Here is a 19910-nt window from a genome sequence, read left to right on the forward strand (position 1 = left end):
AATACTGTCCGTACCGAATTAAAATATATTCTATGTTGCTCAAGAAGAGTGTAGCTTTTCAACTGAGCAACAATTTTTCAAATCAGGTCAGTAGTTTCGAAGGCTTTAGGGTACACACAAACAAACAAAAAATGTTTCTCTTTATTATATAAATGTAGATTTAAACAGGAGTCGGTAACAGAATTAAATATCCATAATCTATTGGGCAAAAGAGTTATTGCGTTAAAATGGATGGATAGATAGATATCAATTAGCCAATAATATAGGGATTCAAGTAAGCTCCATTTATACGAGGGAAGTCATTTGGTGGATCAAAAAAGTCGTATGTCGAATGGCTGAAGATCAATCATAATAGTATGTATCAAGAAAACACAAAAATAAAAAATATAACAATTTACTTTAATTTAATATTTAATTTAACCCCTGACAATGACTCACAAAATGATCTTTCTTGCCAAATATAAGGGTGTGTCTACACGGAGCATGTAGCTGGAGCAAGTTAACATGACATGTGACAATTGACAAGAGCACGCGGGTAGGTATTTTGTTTTGGTACATGCGCGAGTCGCTGGACCCACACGTTTTTAAAATGCATGTAAACTGCGCATGTGCCTCAACATGCGCGACCTACTTGCACCGTGTAGATGCACCCTTAATGAACATTAAAAAATATTTGAGTTGTTTTATGTACCATCACTATCATCATGTATAGGTTTTTGTGGTCTGACTGCCACTGAGCTATTCACAGCCAAAGAAGCCACCGCTAACTTTACAAAGTTTGCAAAATTGTTTTTTTTCTTAGGCCTTGTATTTTCTTCACTGGTCCTTTCGTTTTCAGCGGGTCTGTAAAATTCATTATATTATTAACCTACCTTCGGTTATTTAATTCTCTTTCCTTATATGGGCCAAAGTATTATGTGTATTCTTATATCACTTTTTATACATTTTGGTCTATTGTACACAGATTTTATAACTCTACTGGTTAAATGCATCAACTAGAAACAACAAGATTCAATATAATATTAGTGGCATTTCAATCAAATTATTTGACTAGACACGGATCAAATAGACCCATGCATGACTTGATGTCGAAATGATAATTGCCTCATTTTCATTATCTCCCGAGCCTTTTTCCAACTTAATTGGGGTCGGCTATCCGTCTAACTAACCGGACGCAGCTGAGTACCAGTGTTTTACAAGGAGCGATTGCCCTATCTGACTTCCTAAGCCCAGTAACCTGGGCAACCCAATACCCCTTGGTAAGACTGGCTTCTGACTACCCGTAACGCAGTCATTGGTGTCCAAGATGTACATAGAAAATACATACAAACTTAGAAAAGTTGCATTTCTATTTGCCTAACCTAGAATCGAACCCAAACTCTCATACTCGAGAGATTGGTTCTTTACCTACTAGGCCACCACGACTTTTTGCCTCAGTAGCAGTATTTTCAAAAATCTTACCCTGCAGGATGATTTTTCCAGGATATAAATCGTTCGACTGTATCGTAGCCCCTCTGTATCGGTGGCATGTCACAAATAGCACGACTGCAGTATTAAAAAAAACACATGTATCAGAGAATGCTCTGCCATCGACTGAACAAATAACAAGCTTCCACACATACTTCTGACGAAAACGTCAAATTGTCAACGAGTGGAAAAAAAAGGTACATGACATGACTATCAAACATACGTAAAATGGTTGAACCCACCTCGCTCTTTTTTCTGTATTTGGAGTACCACCAGACAATATGCAATCTAAAAAGGCACCATTACACTGTGTACTTGTAAACAAGTATGGACCCATGCATTTGTAATCATCTGACACTTTGAACACTGAGGCTACTCCTATGAGAACCTCATTACCTCCAACCCAAGTGACCAGTGGTCCTCCGTGGTCATTCTGGAAAATTTGTCATGATCACTACCTACATAGTATAAAACAAAGTCGCTTTCCCTATGTCCCTATATCACTGTCCCTTTGTACACTTAAATATTTAAAACTACGCAACCGATTTTCATGCGGTATGTTTAATAAATAGAGTGATTAAAGAGGTAAGTTTATATAAATAATAACATACTTTAAATAGTGGGGAAACACTGTAATTCCGTGCGAAGCCGGAGCGGGTCGCTAGTTAAGGATGAATTCCATCTTTGTTAGTCTCGTTGGTCTAGCTATCGCAAAGTTCACAACGCATATCGAAGTCTGGAAATTGGTGATTGATTGTGCATTGAAGAGCAGGTAAATGTTATTCCTTTGCCTGATCTCTTTCGAGTCAAGTCGGATTGCCACACCTACGGACTATGAGGGGAATAGAGAGAGCACCTTTATCAATATCATCTGCAATTAAGTCAACTGCTGGACAAATGTGTACCCAATAAATTATTATGTTCCATACTTAAAATTCCTCAGATTTTTTAAAGTATTTAAATCTGCGTAATTCTTGAATGAGTTTGTTACGCCTACTTCTATGTGTATTGTGCTTTTGCTAATAGACTGACCTGACAAATGCCATGTTTCCTTGATTGGTGATTATTGGGTTCATAATTGGTTTTGTTTATTTTTTCTGCAGGTTTGTTATCAACTGTTACATTGAGTGTATCTTTTCTGCGTGTGACGTCGAGCAAACCATCAGCTAAATCATCTTGTCCATTTTTTTCGCACTTGTAAACATTCAAAGTTAGATTTTATACTTATATTTTCATACTTATACTTATAAAGTTATAACCATCAGAGCTCATTTTACAAAATAGGTGTGATAGCTGTGGGTGAGTCACATCACTTAAAGGACAACCAAAACAGAACTGAAAATGCTTCAATTTTCGTTGTATGTGTGTTTAATGGGGCAATCCAACGTTAGTATGTTAAGATTTGTAATTCCGACAAAAGAAAAATGGGAATACGTTACACTGGATACTTACTGGTGGTGAGTATTCATTGAGATTCGTGGGACCCGACAGTTGTTGCGTCCCACACCCATCAGCTTTTGGTTGAGGTGGTCCAATTAGAATGAGTTCACCCTTGTCACTGAGTTCACCTTGAGCTAGAGTGCATATCATGAAGCTGTCTATCACTTCATTCATATTTGGATAAACTTTGTAATGTTGTTTGCACGTTGTTTTGTCTATAATTTTTGTAGCAGCATATCGCAGTTCTTTTTGATTGTAATTAGCGTGGTCGCCTACCTGGAATTTTTGGGGTATTAAAATAGGGCCATGAATATATTAATATTCATGACCAAATTATTTTACATACTTTCAGTTCCTCAATTTCAAAAAGCGTGCAAAGCAATTGGGTTAGTCATACTACTTTAAGGATAGTTGACATGTAAGACAAGATTTCATAGATAATCCCGCTAGGGAGAAGGCATTTGGACTTGCCAGAAGCAGATATCGCTAAGCTGCACTACGAGTTAGAATGACAAAAGTCCTCAAACAAATAAACAGTACAGAACAAAAGGCATACGGGCTACGAATTCTTACTTCCCTCCATTTTTCTGTATGTCCCCATCCATATACTAAGGCATCAAGATCAGGACGTTGAAATTTAGGCTCATAGTTTATAGCAATTGCATTTGGTATATACGAACATACTTTAGTATATGACTGATCATTGAAATCGTATGGTGATTCTACTTTCACCAAAGCTATGTCTATGAATGACCATTTCTCAACTTTTAAGTAATTTAGTTCATATTCTGAAAAGAAAACTCATTAGTAGTAACTTTCAGCACAGGATACTTTACAGTTACAGCTGTGTCTAATTTACTTACTCATAGGAACACAAGTGTATACAATTTTCTTTTTCTTTGCTTTTATACAAGCATCTTTCTCAATATCTTTGTCGATGACGTAGTTTTTGTACCCCGCTATAGCATACATGAACTCCACATCATCAACGCATGCTGCTGATGTCACTATAAATAAAGTTGACACTATGGCACCCCCACACAGCCAAAAGTCGTATACTTTGGCTGACTTTGGTGCTTTCACTAAGTATACCTGCAAGAATGAGTAAGGTATTCATAATGTGGAACAAAGTTGTGGAAGTGTCTAAGGCACCGATTCTCAAGAAGAAGTGTGCCAGTCCGAATCACTAAGTAGACTACGAATTGCAATTTCAAAATACATTTCTTCTTACCACGTATCTTTTATCCGTAGATACAGGTTTACCATCTTTAATGCAATCAGAACCTAAAACAAAAGATTCAAAACGCGTTCAGTAACACACATTTTTGTATCCGCCTTCTTAGTATTAGCCATGACACTGCTAACTCAGTACTCAAACGTTGTTATTTGCCTACGATACATTTGAAGCAAAGCAGACATACAGCAACAAACAAGTAAATAAATGAGTACAATATTCAAAGCGATAATAAATATAAGTTGGGAGTAAGACTACTACTCACTGAAAACGAAAACAACAAGAAACACTAAACATAATTTTGATACCACCATTTCACAAACTCGGGCTGTTTTTTTTTAAATAACGTCTTCGAAATAAATTGAATTTTAGAAGTATGAAATTGAGTTTTGGTAATAAAATTTGATCAGTTATCGTAAATATTTTGTGATTGATTGTCATAACTTGGTAACTATTAACTAATGAAAAAAAATCCTTATCAAGGAGCATTGAATATGTATTTTAATTATTTTATGTATTCTATTTATCTAAAAAGGGCATCATACTATATAATAGACTGCATACTGCAGACTAACAGCCAGTTTCTTCATCAAAAGTAACAGCCAAAGTAATGTCATAAAGTAAAAGTAACGGTCAAATTCGATTTTTCTATTAGATTTGCTGTTACTTTAAAAAACGCCTTGAAAAAACGAATTTGACCGTTACTTTTACTTTATGACATTACTTTGGCTTTTACTTTTGATGAAGAAGCTGGCTATAAACAGTCAATTTTTATTAAACAAAATCTTGATTTCAATCAAAGTTTTCGGTCAGTCTATTACGAAATACTAAATACCTGATATTTGTCAACTTCATACCTACCGTTCATCACAAAAACTGATTGATGAGCCCAAAGACACTATCGATCGACAACAAGTTTTCAGTGTGCGGTATTATACTACATCAAACATTACTTCAAACATGCGAACATTTTACGTGACCTCAGAATTAAATGGATATTTAATCCTAGAATCATTGAGTTAGCTTTGAATTTAGCATTTTGTTAATATTACACAATATTCCTAGGCGTTTTCCCGCGGTTTCACCCGCGTCCCGTGGGAGCTACTGCCCGCACCGGGATAAAATATAGCCTATGTTACTCGCAGATAATATCGCTTTCTAATGGTGAAAGAATGTTTAAAAACGGTCCAGTAGTTTTTGAGCCTATTCATTACAACCAAACAAACAAAGTTTTCCTCTTTATAATATTAAGTATAGACTATAGAAAAGCAAAAGTTTGTGATCGAGTTTTACTGGCACTTCATCACCCGCAAACAGCTAAATGGATTTTGATGAAAATTGGCTGTAATAAGGTTAAGCAATATGTAAAAAAATTACCGTCCGCTCCTTGAAGGTATTTTTAAGTATCTAAATATGGTTCCTTTTATGTGGGTATCTATGTAAGTTTTTTTTGGTCGAGTAGACCTCTCTGTAAGGCTGAATGTCCACCGGAGCGGAGCTAGGCTGCGGAGTGGAGAAACTGAGAAATATAAACTAATAGGATTGAGGAGCGGAGATTTTGCGCACTCCTATTGGTTAATATTTCTCAGTTTCTCCACTCCGCAGCCTAGCTCCGCTCCGGTGGACAGGCAGCCTAAGCGAGTGAAACTGGTAAATAAATAAACTTTATTAGAAACTTATTTATTTGAAAAAAGAACGGAACTTACAACTTAACTACAATCTTTAAATATAACTAGTTATAGAAATGTTAAACATTCAGTCTGGAATATAGAGGTCGCTGCGGTCGTGTTGAAATTGTGTTGTTTTGTGATTTTTTTTTCATTTTCACAAATTGTTTAAAAGCCTCTGACTGATATTGAGGGGTTGGTCTATTTTCTGTTTCAGCTTCAGTGGAATTACCATAATCAAATTCGTTTTCTGCCGCTCTGTAATCAATAAAATGCGAAAGTTGATTGGGTGTATTTGTTAATTCTTCATGTACAAACGGCTGGCCGGATTTCAGAGAAACTTGGCAGTCAAATAACTTTAACATTAGAATAACATGTAGGTAATTCCTTCAAAACGCGGATGAAAGCTTTTTTAGTTTCTATCTCACTATCTGTACAACAACACAAAGAGAAAATGGCTAACTACAAAATCGATAAGTTGTGTGATATATACTAACAGCCAATTTCTTCATGAAAAGTAAAAGCCAAAGTAAAGTAAAAGTAACGGTCAAATTCGTTTTTTCTATTAGTTTTACTGTTACTTTAGCCTTGAAAAAACGAATTTGACCGTTACTTTTTCTTTAGACATTACTTTGACTTTTACTTTTGATGAAGAAACTGGCTGTAAGAGCTAATAAAAGAAACGTACCCTGCAGGATGATTTATCCACGATATAAATCGTTCAAATGTGTCATAACCCCTCTGTATCGGAGGCAGGTCACATATAGATCTCCTTTAATTTTAAAAAAACAATTAGTATATGTTGTACATAAAATTCTCATTTAAATATTGACGATAAAGACTAGTTTCACTGAGTAAAAGAAAGGTTCAACAGGTCTGTTCGACCAAGGTAGCATGTGATCTTTGATTGAACATGCTTATAAAAGGTGCATCTTCACAGTGCATGCAGTAAGTGCCAAGTGACAAGAGCTCGCGGGTGGGTATTTCGCTTTGAACCCGCACGTTTTTATGCATGTAAGCTACGCATGTGACTCAACATGCGCAAGCTTCTTTCACCGGGTAGATGCATCCAAACTTAAAAAAAAAGATATATCATCATCTTGTTGGATTTAAGGAGAAACTTGAACTCACCCTCCGTTCAGTCCTGTACTACTAGAACCAGCAAGTATACAGTCGAGAAATGCACCATTACATTGAGTGCTTGTGTACAAGAAAGGCCCCATACAATTAGAGTCATCATCTACTTGGAACACTGAGGCCACTCCAATGAGAACCTCATTTGCCCCCACCCAAGTGATGAGTGGACCTCCGTGGTCATTCTGAGAACAGAAAAGTTAATTATTTCACTAAATTTAATTTAACTAAAAAGCAAATTCAAAACCCGTGACGGTTATTGAGTTCTTCAACTAAATGCAACCTACGAGTCAATGTACGAGTGCATTTGATATTAAGGAAAATACACCGGCCGAACTATGTAACTAACTTATTATTGATGCTCTTTTATACCTATACCTTTTTATTTTTTTAGTATATGTATATGTAAAATATTTTAGATTTTAAAGATAGTTGAATTTTTATATATTGTGTGTAAATATTTTTTAACTTATAAGTGTAAGGGTATAAGCACTGGTACTCAGCTGAATCCGGTTAGACTGGAAGCCGACCCCAACGTGATTGGGAAAAGGCTCGGAGGATGATGATAAGTGTAAGGGTGCTTACAAAAAGGAACGGGTATCTGTACCGGTAACCTGTGTCTATAATATGTAAGCACCTTTAGTTTGAAAAGGTTAAAGTTGCCAATAATAAATTAATCAAAGCTGATAAAAAAAATATCCCACCTGACAAATTCCAGCTCCAGCTCTCCGCGTTTGGTTAAATACAGTTCCGTTTTTGTTCGAAGAAAAACTAGAACTTTGATTTGAGCGTAATGATAGTCTATTTTCTTCACACTTGAATAAAGAAAATTGATAAATGTTAATTATTGCATAAATATATGTACATAGGTATGCGATACAATATATTATGAAAAAAATACATTAGTTAACGTTACGTAGAACTTTAAACGGTGAACTTAGTCATAATAGCGTAACAAGATCTTAAACAGGACGATAAAATTGACGAATTCTGCGTGCTTAGCTTCCTTCAAAGGCTAAAAAATCAAATACTTACTAATATTTCATCTATGGTCAACACATCTGCTGACAACTGTCGGCCACCGCAACCATCCATCTTAGGGGCTTGATTTGGGCCATTCATGTCAACATTGCCATTTTCGTCCATTTCACCCCTTTCTTCTGAACATATCATAAATTGATCTATTACATCATTCATATTAGCAATTGAAGCATAAGAAGTTTTGCATTTCTGTTTATCCAGTATCTTAACGGGTGCATACCGTAGAACTTCTTGGTTGTAATTTCTAGTATCTCCAGGCTAAAAAATCAGCAATAAACACAATTAAAAATAAATAAATAGATAGAATATTATCTGGGCTAGCATCAACTACAGGCACAAGCAATTCTAATGACTCAAGGCATGAGTTTTGATACCATGATTCTTGTACCGAACGGTGAATGAAACTTAGTTTAGAATCTGGATTTAGAGAAAACATTCTATAAACTAAGCAAGCATGCTTATGTTTTTAACGTTCTCTTCTCCTATTAACACAGGATACTGTATTTTTTCTCTATTCACTTCAAAACCAAAGCATTTTTTTTTGTTGACTGATCTTAAACTTTTGTAAAAATTACCTTTCGCCATATTTCTGTATGTCCCCAACCAAACACCAAACCATCAGTACCAGGGTTTTGAAATCTGGTTTCATAATTAATTGGAATTGCAGCTGGTATATAAGAACAAACTTCTTTATATGATTCGTCACTGAAATCATATGGAGATTCTACCTTCACCAGAGCTATATCAATGAAAGACCACTTTTCGATTTTATCATACTTTAAGTCATATCCTGAAAAAACGAAAATTACATAATTTACATAATTGACTCTGTGAAGGCCACTCATTATCAGCCTAGTCTTTTTACAACTCCGTTGGGGTCAACTTCCACTCAAACTGGAAGTACTACAGTACAGTACTAGTGCTGTACAAGGAGCGATTGTCTATCTAATCTCCTAAACTCAGTTACCCGGGCAAGCCAATACCCCTAGAGTGGTAGTCAAACCTACCGGCTTGTAACTTTAAGTAACGACTGTGAAGACCCTTATCATTACATAAAGGCAGAATCGGATCTTATTGCGACAATTCCTTTGATTTCATTTAGCTAGCAAAAGGGCCAGCGCTAGCCACTATATTGGGTCCTATGTCTTAAGACTCATTATTAGCTGTCCCTAATACATTTTTGACGCCATTTAAATGGCTTATCGTTGTCAAGTCAGCCTGTTTGGGAAGTAGACTTGATATACCCTTAATCGTTAGTGATTCATAAATTACTTACTCATTGGGATACAAGTGTAAATCACTTTCTTTTTCTTCGCCTTAGTGCATTCGTTATTTTCTATTTCCGTATCTGGCACGTAGTTTTTGTAACCGGCTATGGCGTATAGGAACTCAACATCATCTACACAAGCTGCTGATGTCACTATGAATAAAGTTGAGACCAGAGCACCGCCACATACCCAGGAATCGTATATTTTGTTTGATAATGGCGCTTTTAATAAGTAAACCTGGAATTAAATTATGGATGCATATTTTATTCCAAAATAATTCCTTAGAAAATCTTTGGGACATAAGAATATACGAAAGTAGAAAATTATATGGCCAGGGTCGCCGAGAAGCAGTGAATTCTTGAGGGGTTTGTCCAGCAATGGACGCCTTTCGGCTGAAATAACGATGACGCATAAAAAATTAAGTATAATAGTCTGCAAAATAAACCAACTAGCACCACACTGAGACTAAAATTCCAAAATAAAAAAAATTTGGCAAAAATAGATATCTTACCACATATCTTTTCTCTGTAGTCACGACTTCACCACCAGTTATTCTTCTACTGCATTCATACACTATAACGAACAGAAGCAACTTACACCACTTACACGAACAATATTATTTTCTTTGGTAATAAATCAGTTGTAAATGTGACTATGTCAGCAACCAATACCATAAAATTTTCAAGTAAACTAAGTAAAATATTCCAGTAGTCGTATCTTAATCAATTACCATCATCATCATCCTCCGAGCCTTTTTCCCAACCATGTTGGGGTCGGCTTCCAGTCTAACCGGATTCAGCTGACCTCCTCAACCCAGTTACCCGGGCAACCCAATACCCCTTAGACTGTTGTCAGGCTTACTGGCTTCTGACTACCCGTAACGACTGCCACCAAAGACACATTCACCACGTAGCCCATAAGGATCACTCAAATGAATTAATTAATATACAACTCACCATAAAAAATATTTAACAATAACACTAAATCTAACTTCACAGAAACCATTTTAAATTCATACTTTGAATATCAAAAGTGCACCAGTAAAGATATCGTCAATATAAACTCAAGGGCAGGCAGCACGTTTATGAAAGTTGCAGTTGAATGAACAATTTAATTGCTTTGTGAATTTTCTGATAAAGTCATGAAAAATATGATTTCTTAATAAGACTGTCGAACTACGAGAGTTTTTCGATGTAAATTGGGTAATGATCAAAATAAGACAGAAAAACAGTAAAAAATAATTTATAAACGTGAAAATATAGGTACATAACGATTTAATTTTACTCAATTTTGGCTTTTATATAAGGGCTTCTGTGGTCGCTTTAGTAAAGGACTCATACCACTGTGACCGGGCATACTGTTTTCTGCTGTCATACTATTCTGTGGATTTCTACTATTTGGCTGATACCTGTTTTGTAATTCATTATTAAATGTCTGGCCTCCAGCCGGCATCCTGATATTTGGTGGAAAATTGTTAATATTGTCGCCATGCATTTGATTTGCTACTGACATAGAAGGTGGTGCCATATTAGGGGGATATCCACCGTTAGGTTGATAGGCCATATCTGAAGGCGGGTAACCTTCATTTGGTAGGTATTCAGGTGGCGGATATTCTCCATTTGGATTGTATCCCTGATTTGGTGAGTATCCCTCATTTGGTTGGTATCCTCCAATTTGTGGGTTTCTATAATTTGGTGGGTATCCATTATTTGCTTGATATCCTTCATTTGTTGGGTATCCACTATTTGGTGGGTATCCGACATTTGGCGGATATCCTCCATCAGCATATCCGTCGTTAGGTGGATTTTGTGCCATATTTGATGCGTATCCACCGTTTTGTTGGTATCTGAGACTCTCCGGGTTTCCTCTATTTGACGGATACGCCGTAGTAGTTGGTGCTGATATCCCGTATTTTTTAGGTTTTGATACAGTTACTGCATCTGCTTTCTTTTCTACTTCATTATCTGCGGCTCTGGAAATAATTGAATATTATTGTGAAATTTAAAGAATACTGGATTCACATATATGATCCAAATAAATTCGGTTAGGATATTTTTGGAATCTTATTTTTTAGGACATCACCGAAGAAAATTCGACAACAACTTTTTACTCAATCTTTTTTTTAAATGAGAGAAACTAACTACTTTACAAGGAATAATAGCACCATTACTTTTATGTGACCTAACGTACTATTTGCTATAACTTACCCGTGTGGATGATACAACCATGATATGTGTCTTTCAATCGTACTTTGTCCCGGATCATTTACATCCTTCTTACACAGCGCCCGTCGACTATAAAGAAAATGTTTTCTATGAACTCTAACTAAGCTATGGACTGTTTTACTACCAAGAAGGTTTTTTTTACGTACATTTCTAACTTGTGATTCTATAAAAGCGAATCAATTTTTAAACTGAGTAAGAGGAGTAGGTACAGAAAGTAATGAACACATTAGATTTACACTACATCAAACTCACTTTCGTCACATAGTCAAGTAACAAATAAATGTCCTGTAAAGACTTTTAATTTAAGCAACATTGTCTTGAGTTTAATTTATAAGATTCTGTAAATGCAATGTGTGAGATTGAGAAAAAAGACGTGGTGGCCTAGTGGGTAAAGAACCAACCTCTCGAGTATGAAGGTGTGGGTTCGATTCCAGGTCAGGCAAGTACCAATGCAACTTTTCAAAGTTTGTATGTACTTTATAAGTATATCTTGGACACCAATGGCTGGTCAAAAGGTGAAGGAAAACATCAGGAAACCTGGCCTATAAACTCAGAAATCACCAACCCGCATTGAGCAAGCGTGGTGATTAATGCTCAATCCTTCTCTGTGTGAGAGGAGGCCTGTGCCCAGCAGTGGGACGACAAAGAGGGTGTAACAGTAACAGTAATCTGTAAGATTAAACTACAAGAAGAAGAAGACAGAGGGACTGACAAAGTAAACTTATATTCACCTCCCAGCACTCCTGTTTTTGGATGATGATTGAGGCCATTCTGCTCGTTCTAATACACAATCTAGAAAGGCTCCATTACACTGCGTACTTGTATATAAATAAGGACCTTGGCATTCTGAGTCTTGCGATACTTTAAACACGGAAGCAATACCAATCAGAATCTCATGGGATCCTACCCAGGTCACTAAGGGTCCTCCATGATCATTCTACGACAAGAAAAATAACTTTAGTGATCTTTTAATTCTGTCTTTTGGGTAGCACTGATTTGCATCTAACTGTGTTGTTGATGATTCGTTATTAACACAACGCAATAATATTTTTGTCATAATTCAGAAATACCTAAGCTAGCAAGAGGCAGATGATTATGCTTACTATCATTACAAATATAAAAATAGCTCTGCCTGTCAGACTTGCCCTTTCAAATTACCGAACCAATTTTAGTAAAATTTTATACAATCTAAGTAAGGACATGGACTACTTTTCTTCAGGCTGCGGAAAGTTATAAAAAGCTAGTTTGATAATAAGCAAACATACCTGACAAATGCCAGAACGTCGTGTTTGTTTGTGAGTTTTATTTGAGGATGATGTACTTATGTTGGATAAACTTGCTTTGTTAGATACCTTTCCGTTATTACTAGATATATTCTTCAATGCAGTTTTATCATTTTTCATTGTGCCGTTATCGTGACTAAGGGAATCATTAGAGTAATTATTTCGTCTGCGCCTGTCTTCCTCACTGAACTCTCCATCTGAACATTCCTTAAATTAGAGCTAACTTGAATATTTCTCAAGAATAACCAATTTATTTTCTCATCTTTGATAAGAATCGCGGAAACAGCAAATAACTCAATCAGTAGTAGTTTAAGAAATATGAAAAAAAGCTCAAATGTAGAATACATAAAGACTTAGTTTATTGTATAATTCTGAATCTGGACTTTGAAGTAAAAAAGAATCATTAAAATCGTTTCACGCAATGCAAAAATTATAGTTTTTGCCATTTTGCAGTGAACTTATATCACTGAACTTTGGGCTACTTCGCGCTCTTAGGATTTTTTCTGATTTGAAGAGGTCGGGATAATTATGACCATATGATGAATATGTAATCGGGGACCTACGGTACTCTCCATTGATTGTAACCCGCCACGCTAGGCCGGTTTTATTTTTACTTATGTTAGTAAAGGTCAGGTAGTGAACATCGAAATTAAACTTACTGGGTCTTCCTCTACATACTTCAAGGATAAGCTCTTATCAATATTGGGGTCTGACGCCGGTGGACGGCATCCTTCGTGCCTGTCTTCATTGACTTTTATAGCTTCCCCCTCGTCATTTATGTTACCTCCCCCCATCGAACATATCATATACTTGTCGATCACATCGCCCATATTTGGATAATCTTCATAATGTTTCTTACACTTTTCCTTATCATAGATTATGACAGGAGCATAGTTTAACTGTTTTTGATTAAGATTTTTTGTGTCACTTTCCTGAAAGTGTGATTTTGTTTAATTATTATATGTACAAACTCTATTATTATTATTATTTTTTCTTAATGCTATTATTTCGTCGCTTAGCGCTCCGTTTGTATCGGGATCGGCGACTCCCTCGAACACAGATATTTCATAATATCTTCTTCTTTCTTCTATATAAATAAAAGAAAGTTGTGTTAGTTACACATTTTATGGCTGAGAATGGCTGAAACGTTTAAGCTGAAAGTTAGAGAGGAGTTAGTTTAGACCCAGGAGATGGACATAGGATTTTTTGACCATCCGGCTACTGCAATGACCATGTAAAGATGCATATGAAGACATATGCTCTGTTAAAGCAGTAGAGTTGTCACATGCTTTAATATATTTTACTCTACCGCAAAAAAGTTACACAGACGTTAGTCACGTGTTTATTAGTAAATATTAATTATTATGGTACCTTTCGCCAAAGTAACAAATGTCCCCATCCCATGACTATAGCATCAGTACCTGGTTCCTGGTACTTAGCTTCATAGCTGATGGGAATCACTGACGGTATGTAAGAACATACTGTTTTATATGATTCGTCTGCAAAATCGTATGGGGATTCCACTTTCACCACGCCTATGTCTATAAGGGCCCATTTGTCTAATTTATCGTAATGTATTTCGTAGTCTGAAAAAGTAGATATGTATGAATAGTGTTTCCTATGTGTTTGGATAAATTTTAATAATTTGCTTTTTCACTTATGGTGCTTGTCTGGGATTGGCCTCCATTAGGGTAAGTAAGTAGAGAAGATTTTTTATAAACTGCACCTGTTTTGCAACCACCTTGTTTCGTTCTAAAAGTTTGCTCCCATGTCGATCAGTTTCAAGCTCTATATTGTGTATACAAAACTCACCAGACGGAAAACACGTGTATATAACTTTCTTTTTTTTCTCCTTAGTACACGGATCAAGTTCTATTTCATCGTCAATGACGTATTTATCGTATCCTGCTATTACATACAAGTAATTTACATCTTTGATGCAAGCGGCTGACGTGACCACGAATAGGCTTGAGACTAAAGCACCTCCGCAAAGCCAGGAGTCATACTTGACCGATGCCGTCGGTGCTTTTACAATGTATACCTGCAAATGTATCAATGAAGATTGTGAATATTTGTACATCGTTCGAAAAAGCTTAGCTAGGAATCAGTGGCGAGGCGTCCTTATAAGCCGATTCCCATCGGCTTCCCTTTCGAATTTCAAGAAAGAAGCATAGGTATAAGTTATAATATAGGTATAGGTATAATTAATATAATCATTTAAACCACACAATTTAAATATGTAGGTATAACAAAACGCCTACCACCGTAAAAAAAATTGTCTATAAATTACTTGAAACATTTTGCTCCTACTAAACAAGCCGCGGCTTCCTCCTCCATACAAAACTACGCTTGCGTGACGTCATCCACGCCGCGCCGCGCGATGTTCGCAAAATAAGGGCGAGCGGTAAGCCGGCTCACGGAGCGGGTTCCACCAATCAAAACTCGCGAGTGAACGAGAAAGAACGCGTCAAGAGTAGAGTAGCTATATCTGTCTACGCGCGAGTGACAGCGCTTAAGAACTCTGAAATATGTAAACAAATAAATCAGACAAATTCACTCTCATTGTTCTTATTTTGTTTTAGATAATAGATACCATTAACAATTTGTTCTTTGTATTACTTAATTGAATTTATTAGTGTGTGTATCATTTGGAAATAACATAGTTCGTGTGTGTACAATATTTTATGTTAAAGTGTTTTAGTTACATTATGTCAACATAGATGGCGTTGTGCATTTTTATGCAAATCCTGAATCGCGGTGTTAAGATTCTCCGCGATTTAATGACCCTAGTTGGAAATTTATATTTTTACGACTATACCAAGTTTATAATTTTGATTAAATAGTTGGCAGTATCATTACTCCCCACAAATCCCCGCGATCGCACTGTGTGATAATATGGTACTCAGTACAAGTACCGTACTGCAGTGTGTGTGTACCTAGTGAAAATAGAGATATCTACGTTAAAATGAGTTATTTTGAAACGTAGACAGTAGACATGGGACAAACGTATCATTGAAAAGAAAAGATTGATATGTATCTTTTGATCACTGGGATACAGTGGCGAGGCGTCCTTATAAGCCGATTCCCATCGGCTTCCCTTTCGAATTTCAAGAAAGAAGCATAGGTATAAGTTATAATATAGGTATAGGTATAATTAATATAATCATTTAAACCACACAATTTAAATATGTAGGTATAACAAAACGCCTACCACCGTAAAAAAAATTGTCTATAAATTACTTGAAACATTTTGCTCCTACTAAACAAGCCGCGGCTTCCTCCTCCATACAAAACTACGCTTGCGTGACGTCATCCACGCCGCGCCGCGCGATGTTCGCAAAATAAGGGCGAGCGGTAAGCCGGCTCACGGAGCGGGTTCCACCAATCAAAACTCGCGAGTGAACGAGAAAGAACGCGTCAAGAGTAGAGTAGCTATATCTGTCTACGCGCGAGTGACAGCGCTTAAGAACTCTGAAATATGTAAACAAATAAATCAGACAAATTCACTCTCATTGTTCTTATTTTGTTTTAGATAATAGATACCATTAACAATTTGTTCTTTGTATTACTTAATTGAATTTATTAGTGTGTGTATCATTTGGAAATAACATAGTTCGTGTGTGTACAATATTTTATGTTAAAGTGTTTTAGTTACATTATGTCAACATAGATGGCGTTGTGCATTTTTATGCAAATCCTGAATCGCGGTGTTAAGATTCTCCGCGATTTAATGACCCTAGTTGGAAATTTATATTTTTACGACTATACCAAGTTTATAATTTTGATTAAATAGTTGGCAGTATCATTACTCCCCACAAATCCCCGCGATCGCACTGTGTGATAATATGGTACTCAGTACAAGTACCGTACTGCAGTGTGTGTGTACCTAGTGAAAATAGAGATATCTACGTTAAAATGAGTTATTTTGAAACGTAGACAGTAGACATGGGACAAACGTATCATTGAAAAGAAAAGATTGATATGTATCTTTTGATCACTGGGATATGTATCACTCTTTTGTATCTCTATATCCTTTCGTATCCGCGAGTGATATTGTACTGTTGCTCAGAGTAGTCACGCTTCTTTCAATTCAATCCTATGTATCACTAAATCAGTACGAACTAAGAGTGATAGATTCGTTTAGGATAGATAGATTCGTATATCAGTTTATAATATTTTTAAGTTTATTTTTTTTATTTTTAAGTTTTTATTTTTCATTTTAAATTTAAGTTTACGATTTATGTAATTGGCTGTTAAAGGCGTGTAAATCGAATAAATAAATAAAAATAATGGTCAAACACTTATACTCGGTATCGAGAAAGTGAGACAGAACATTCTAAGTAGGGAAGTGCGAAAGAGATGTCTGGACTTTCCGATGAGAAACCGTGACGCGAGCCGCTCAACGCTGTGTGTGCGAGTGCAACACAGATACAAACGGACGACGATTGAATGAGTTGTTAAAGATACACTGATACATTCGGATTTGAACTGATACAAAGAGTGAGTGATCAGAACGGAAAGATACATATCTTTTTTATCTATCACTCCTGAGTTACCCATCTCTAGTAGACAGTTGGCATCAGGTTTCTTTTTAATGTACCTAATGTACCTATAGCATTTATCGCATTAGACTGTTTTCCGATCCGACAGATTATTTACTTTGGGAATGAACTTATTTTTCAAGGTTAAGTTTTGAGAATAAAAACGTGTTATAAAACTCGGGCACGCCGCTCGGGTGAATTACCTACCAATATTACGTCTATATTAAAATTACTAACGTCCTGACGGATAAATACCTACGATAAATATCAATGGCTAACAGGCCGTTGTAAATTAAATACTTAAAATGTATTGTTTCTAGTGCCAAGTTTTCTCAGATTCTAGTAGTTAATATAGGTACCTAACTAAAGATAATAAAGTTTTATAAATATTAATAATCTGCCGAATTCCTCGAGAAAACATGTTCAAACTATCAGTCTCTCAGTCAGAGCTAAAAGGTGGACTGAGAAATTACCTCCATTACCTCTCCCCCCTCCCATCCCTGAGTACTCCCCCCCCCAGTGTTTTTTTTTGCTGCGGCTTCCCTATTTCATTAAACCACCCTTCGCCACTGCTGGGATATGTATCACTCTTTTGTATCTCTATATCCTTTCGTATCCGCGAGTGATATTGTACTGTTGCTCAGAGTAGTCACGCTTCTTTCAATTCAATCCTATGTATCACTAAATCAGTACGAACTAAGAGTGATAGATTCGTTTAGGATAGATAGATTCGTATATCAGTTTATAATATTTTTAAGTTTATTTTTTTTATTTTTAAGTTTTTATTTTTCATTTTAAATTTAAGTTTACGATTTATGTAATTGGCTGTTAAAGGCGTGTAAATCGAATAAATAAATAAAAATAATGGTCAAACACTTATACTCGGTATCGAGAAAGTGAGACAGAACATTCTAAGTAGGGAAGTGCGAAAGAGATGTCTGGACTTTCCGATGAGAAACCGTGACGCGAGCCGCTCAACGCTGTGTGTGCGAGTGCAACACAGATACAAACGGACGACGATTGAATGAGTTGTTAAAGATACACTGATACATTCGGATTTGAACTGATACAAAGAGTGAGTGATCAGAACGGAAAGATACATATCTTTTTTATCTATCACTCCTGAGTTACCCATCTCTAGTAGACAGTTGGCATCAGGTTTCTTTTTAATGTACCTAATGTACCTATAGCATTTATCGCATTAGACTGTTTTCCGATCCGACAGATTATTTACTTTGGGAATGAACTTATTTTTCAAGGTTAAGTTTTGAGAATAAAAACGTGTTATAAAACTCGGGCACGCCGCTCGGGTGAATTACCTACCAATATTACGTCTATATTAAAATTACTAACGTCCTGACGGATAAATACCTACGATAAATATCAATGGCTAACAGGCCGTTGTAAATTAAATACTTAAAATGTATTGTTTCTAGTGCCAAGTTTTCTCAGATTCTAGTAGTTAATATAGGTACCTAACTAAAGATAATAAAGTTTTATAAATATTAATAATCTGCCGAATTCCTCGAGAAAACATGTTCAAACTATCAGTCTCTCAGTCAGAGCTAAAAGGTGGACTGAGAAATTACCTCCATTACCTCTCCCCCCTCCCATCCCTGAGTACTCCCCCCCCCAGTGTTTTTTTTTGCTGCGGCTTCCCTATTTCATTAAACCACCCTTCGCCACTGCTAGGAATATCAAATGTCTGAACATTATCTTTTGCAATCGTCACAGCATATTTCATGAAAATGACAAACACGTGGATTCAAAAGCAAGAAGAGGTTAGGCAGAAACAATGGGACGTGTCCTCACTAACGAATCATTACTCACCACATAAGGTTTTTGTGATGTCACTACTTCACCTTCCTGGATCCTTCTAGTGCAAAGCGAAACTAAAATAAATACATAAATGATATTTAACCTTATCTAGATCATGCACGTGTTTTGTTATACGAATCACAATCAACGCAACGAAAGCATGACAAGGACACTGCAAACTTAACGTACCATCGAATATTACAAAAAGCAACAGGACACTTAATCGAAAACCAACCATTTTGAAAACTGGCCTTGGAAAAATGATTGAGATTTAATTAAAATTTTAATTTGACGGTGAGTGGTAATGCCCTTTTTTGTTAATACAAACAGTGTTTCTTTTGGATTTTTATATGGAAGGAGATACTTAGAAATCTTTAGCCGAACGCCATTTTGCTGATATTTTTCTCAGATTATTATTCACATATTAGTATACTAAGTTTCTATTTACAGAGATAGATTACGATTGATAAAAAAAATAGTTTAGCATTTTCAATATCGTAGTAATTTTTCGCAAAGAAAAAAAACCTTAAAATAATATTAGACCTACTTGGTTGTATACCGGAATAGCTCATATTTTTTTTAATATAAAGTGTTTTTTTTTTTTGTTTTCTTAGCCTGCACTGTCCCATTGCTAGGCAAAGGCCTCCCCATTTTGCCTCCACACCTCTCGATCTTTTGAGCCCTCCCACCAATCAGGGTTTTTCAGTTTATGTCGCATAATTTTCAGATCCTTGATTTTTCAATTACATAGGTTTTATAAATTACAAAAATATTTCAACGGATGTTTTTTTT

At 36.0% G+C, this 19910-nt stretch overlaps 3 protein-coding genes across 3 annotated transcripts; all 3 read right to left on the reverse strand.

The window, feature by feature from the left end:
• Positions 1 to 391: 391 nt before the first annotated feature.
• Positions 392 to 4495, reverse strand: LOC110377131 (uncharacterized). The gene is made up of 9 exons (XM_021335834.3): positions 4407 to 4495; positions 4139 to 4191; positions 3771 to 3999; positions 3481 to 3695; positions 2920 to 3183; positions 2500 to 2661; positions 1710 to 1900; positions 1462 to 1545; positions 392 to 843 (listed from the first exon to the last, which is right to left on the reverse strand). The coding sequence occupies exons 1-9, from the start codon at positions 4453 to 4455 to the stop codon at positions 684 to 686; spliced, it is 1407 nt and encodes a 468-aa protein (XP_021191509.3). The 5' UTR covers positions 4456 to 4495; the 3' UTR covers positions 392 to 683.
• Positions 4496 to 5837: 1342 nt separating this feature from the next.
• On the reverse strand, positions 5838 to 10336 carry LOC110377139 (uncharacterized). The gene is made up of 9 exons (XM_021335844.3): positions 10208 to 10336; positions 9763 to 9824; positions 9260 to 9488; positions 8559 to 8773; positions 7978 to 8241; positions 7647 to 7757; positions 6940 to 7127; positions 6497 to 6580; positions 5838 to 6066 (listed from the first exon to the last, which is right to left on the reverse strand). Exons 1-9 carry the CDS (start codon positions 10254 to 10256, stop codon positions 5889 to 5891), a joined length of 1380 nt encoding a protein of 459 aa, XP_021191519.3. The 5' UTR covers positions 10257 to 10336; the 3' UTR covers positions 5838 to 5888.
• A 173-nt stretch (positions 10337 to 10509) lies between these two features.
• On the reverse strand, positions 10510 to 19429 carry LOC110377135 (uncharacterized). The gene is made up of 9 exons (XM_064039953.1): positions 19308 to 19429; positions 19131 to 19192; positions 14572 to 14800; positions 14131 to 14345; positions 13419 to 13691; positions 12742 to 12966; positions 12208 to 12413; positions 11459 to 11545; positions 10510 to 11223 (listed from the first exon to the last, which is right to left on the reverse strand). Exons 1-9 carry the CDS (start codon positions 19354 to 19356, stop codon positions 10536 to 10538), a joined length of 2034 nt encoding a protein of 677 aa, XP_063896023.1. The 5' UTR covers positions 19357 to 19429; the 3' UTR covers positions 10510 to 10535.
• Positions 19430 to 19910: the final 481 nt, after the last annotated feature.

The sequence above is a fragment of the Helicoverpa armigera genome, chromosome 21 (assembly GCF_030705265.1).
Source record: "Helicoverpa armigera isolate CAAS_96S chromosome 21, ASM3070526v1, whole genome shotgun sequence".
NCBI lineage: Eukaryota > Metazoa > Arthropoda > Insecta > Lepidoptera > Noctuidae > Helicoverpa > Helicoverpa armigera.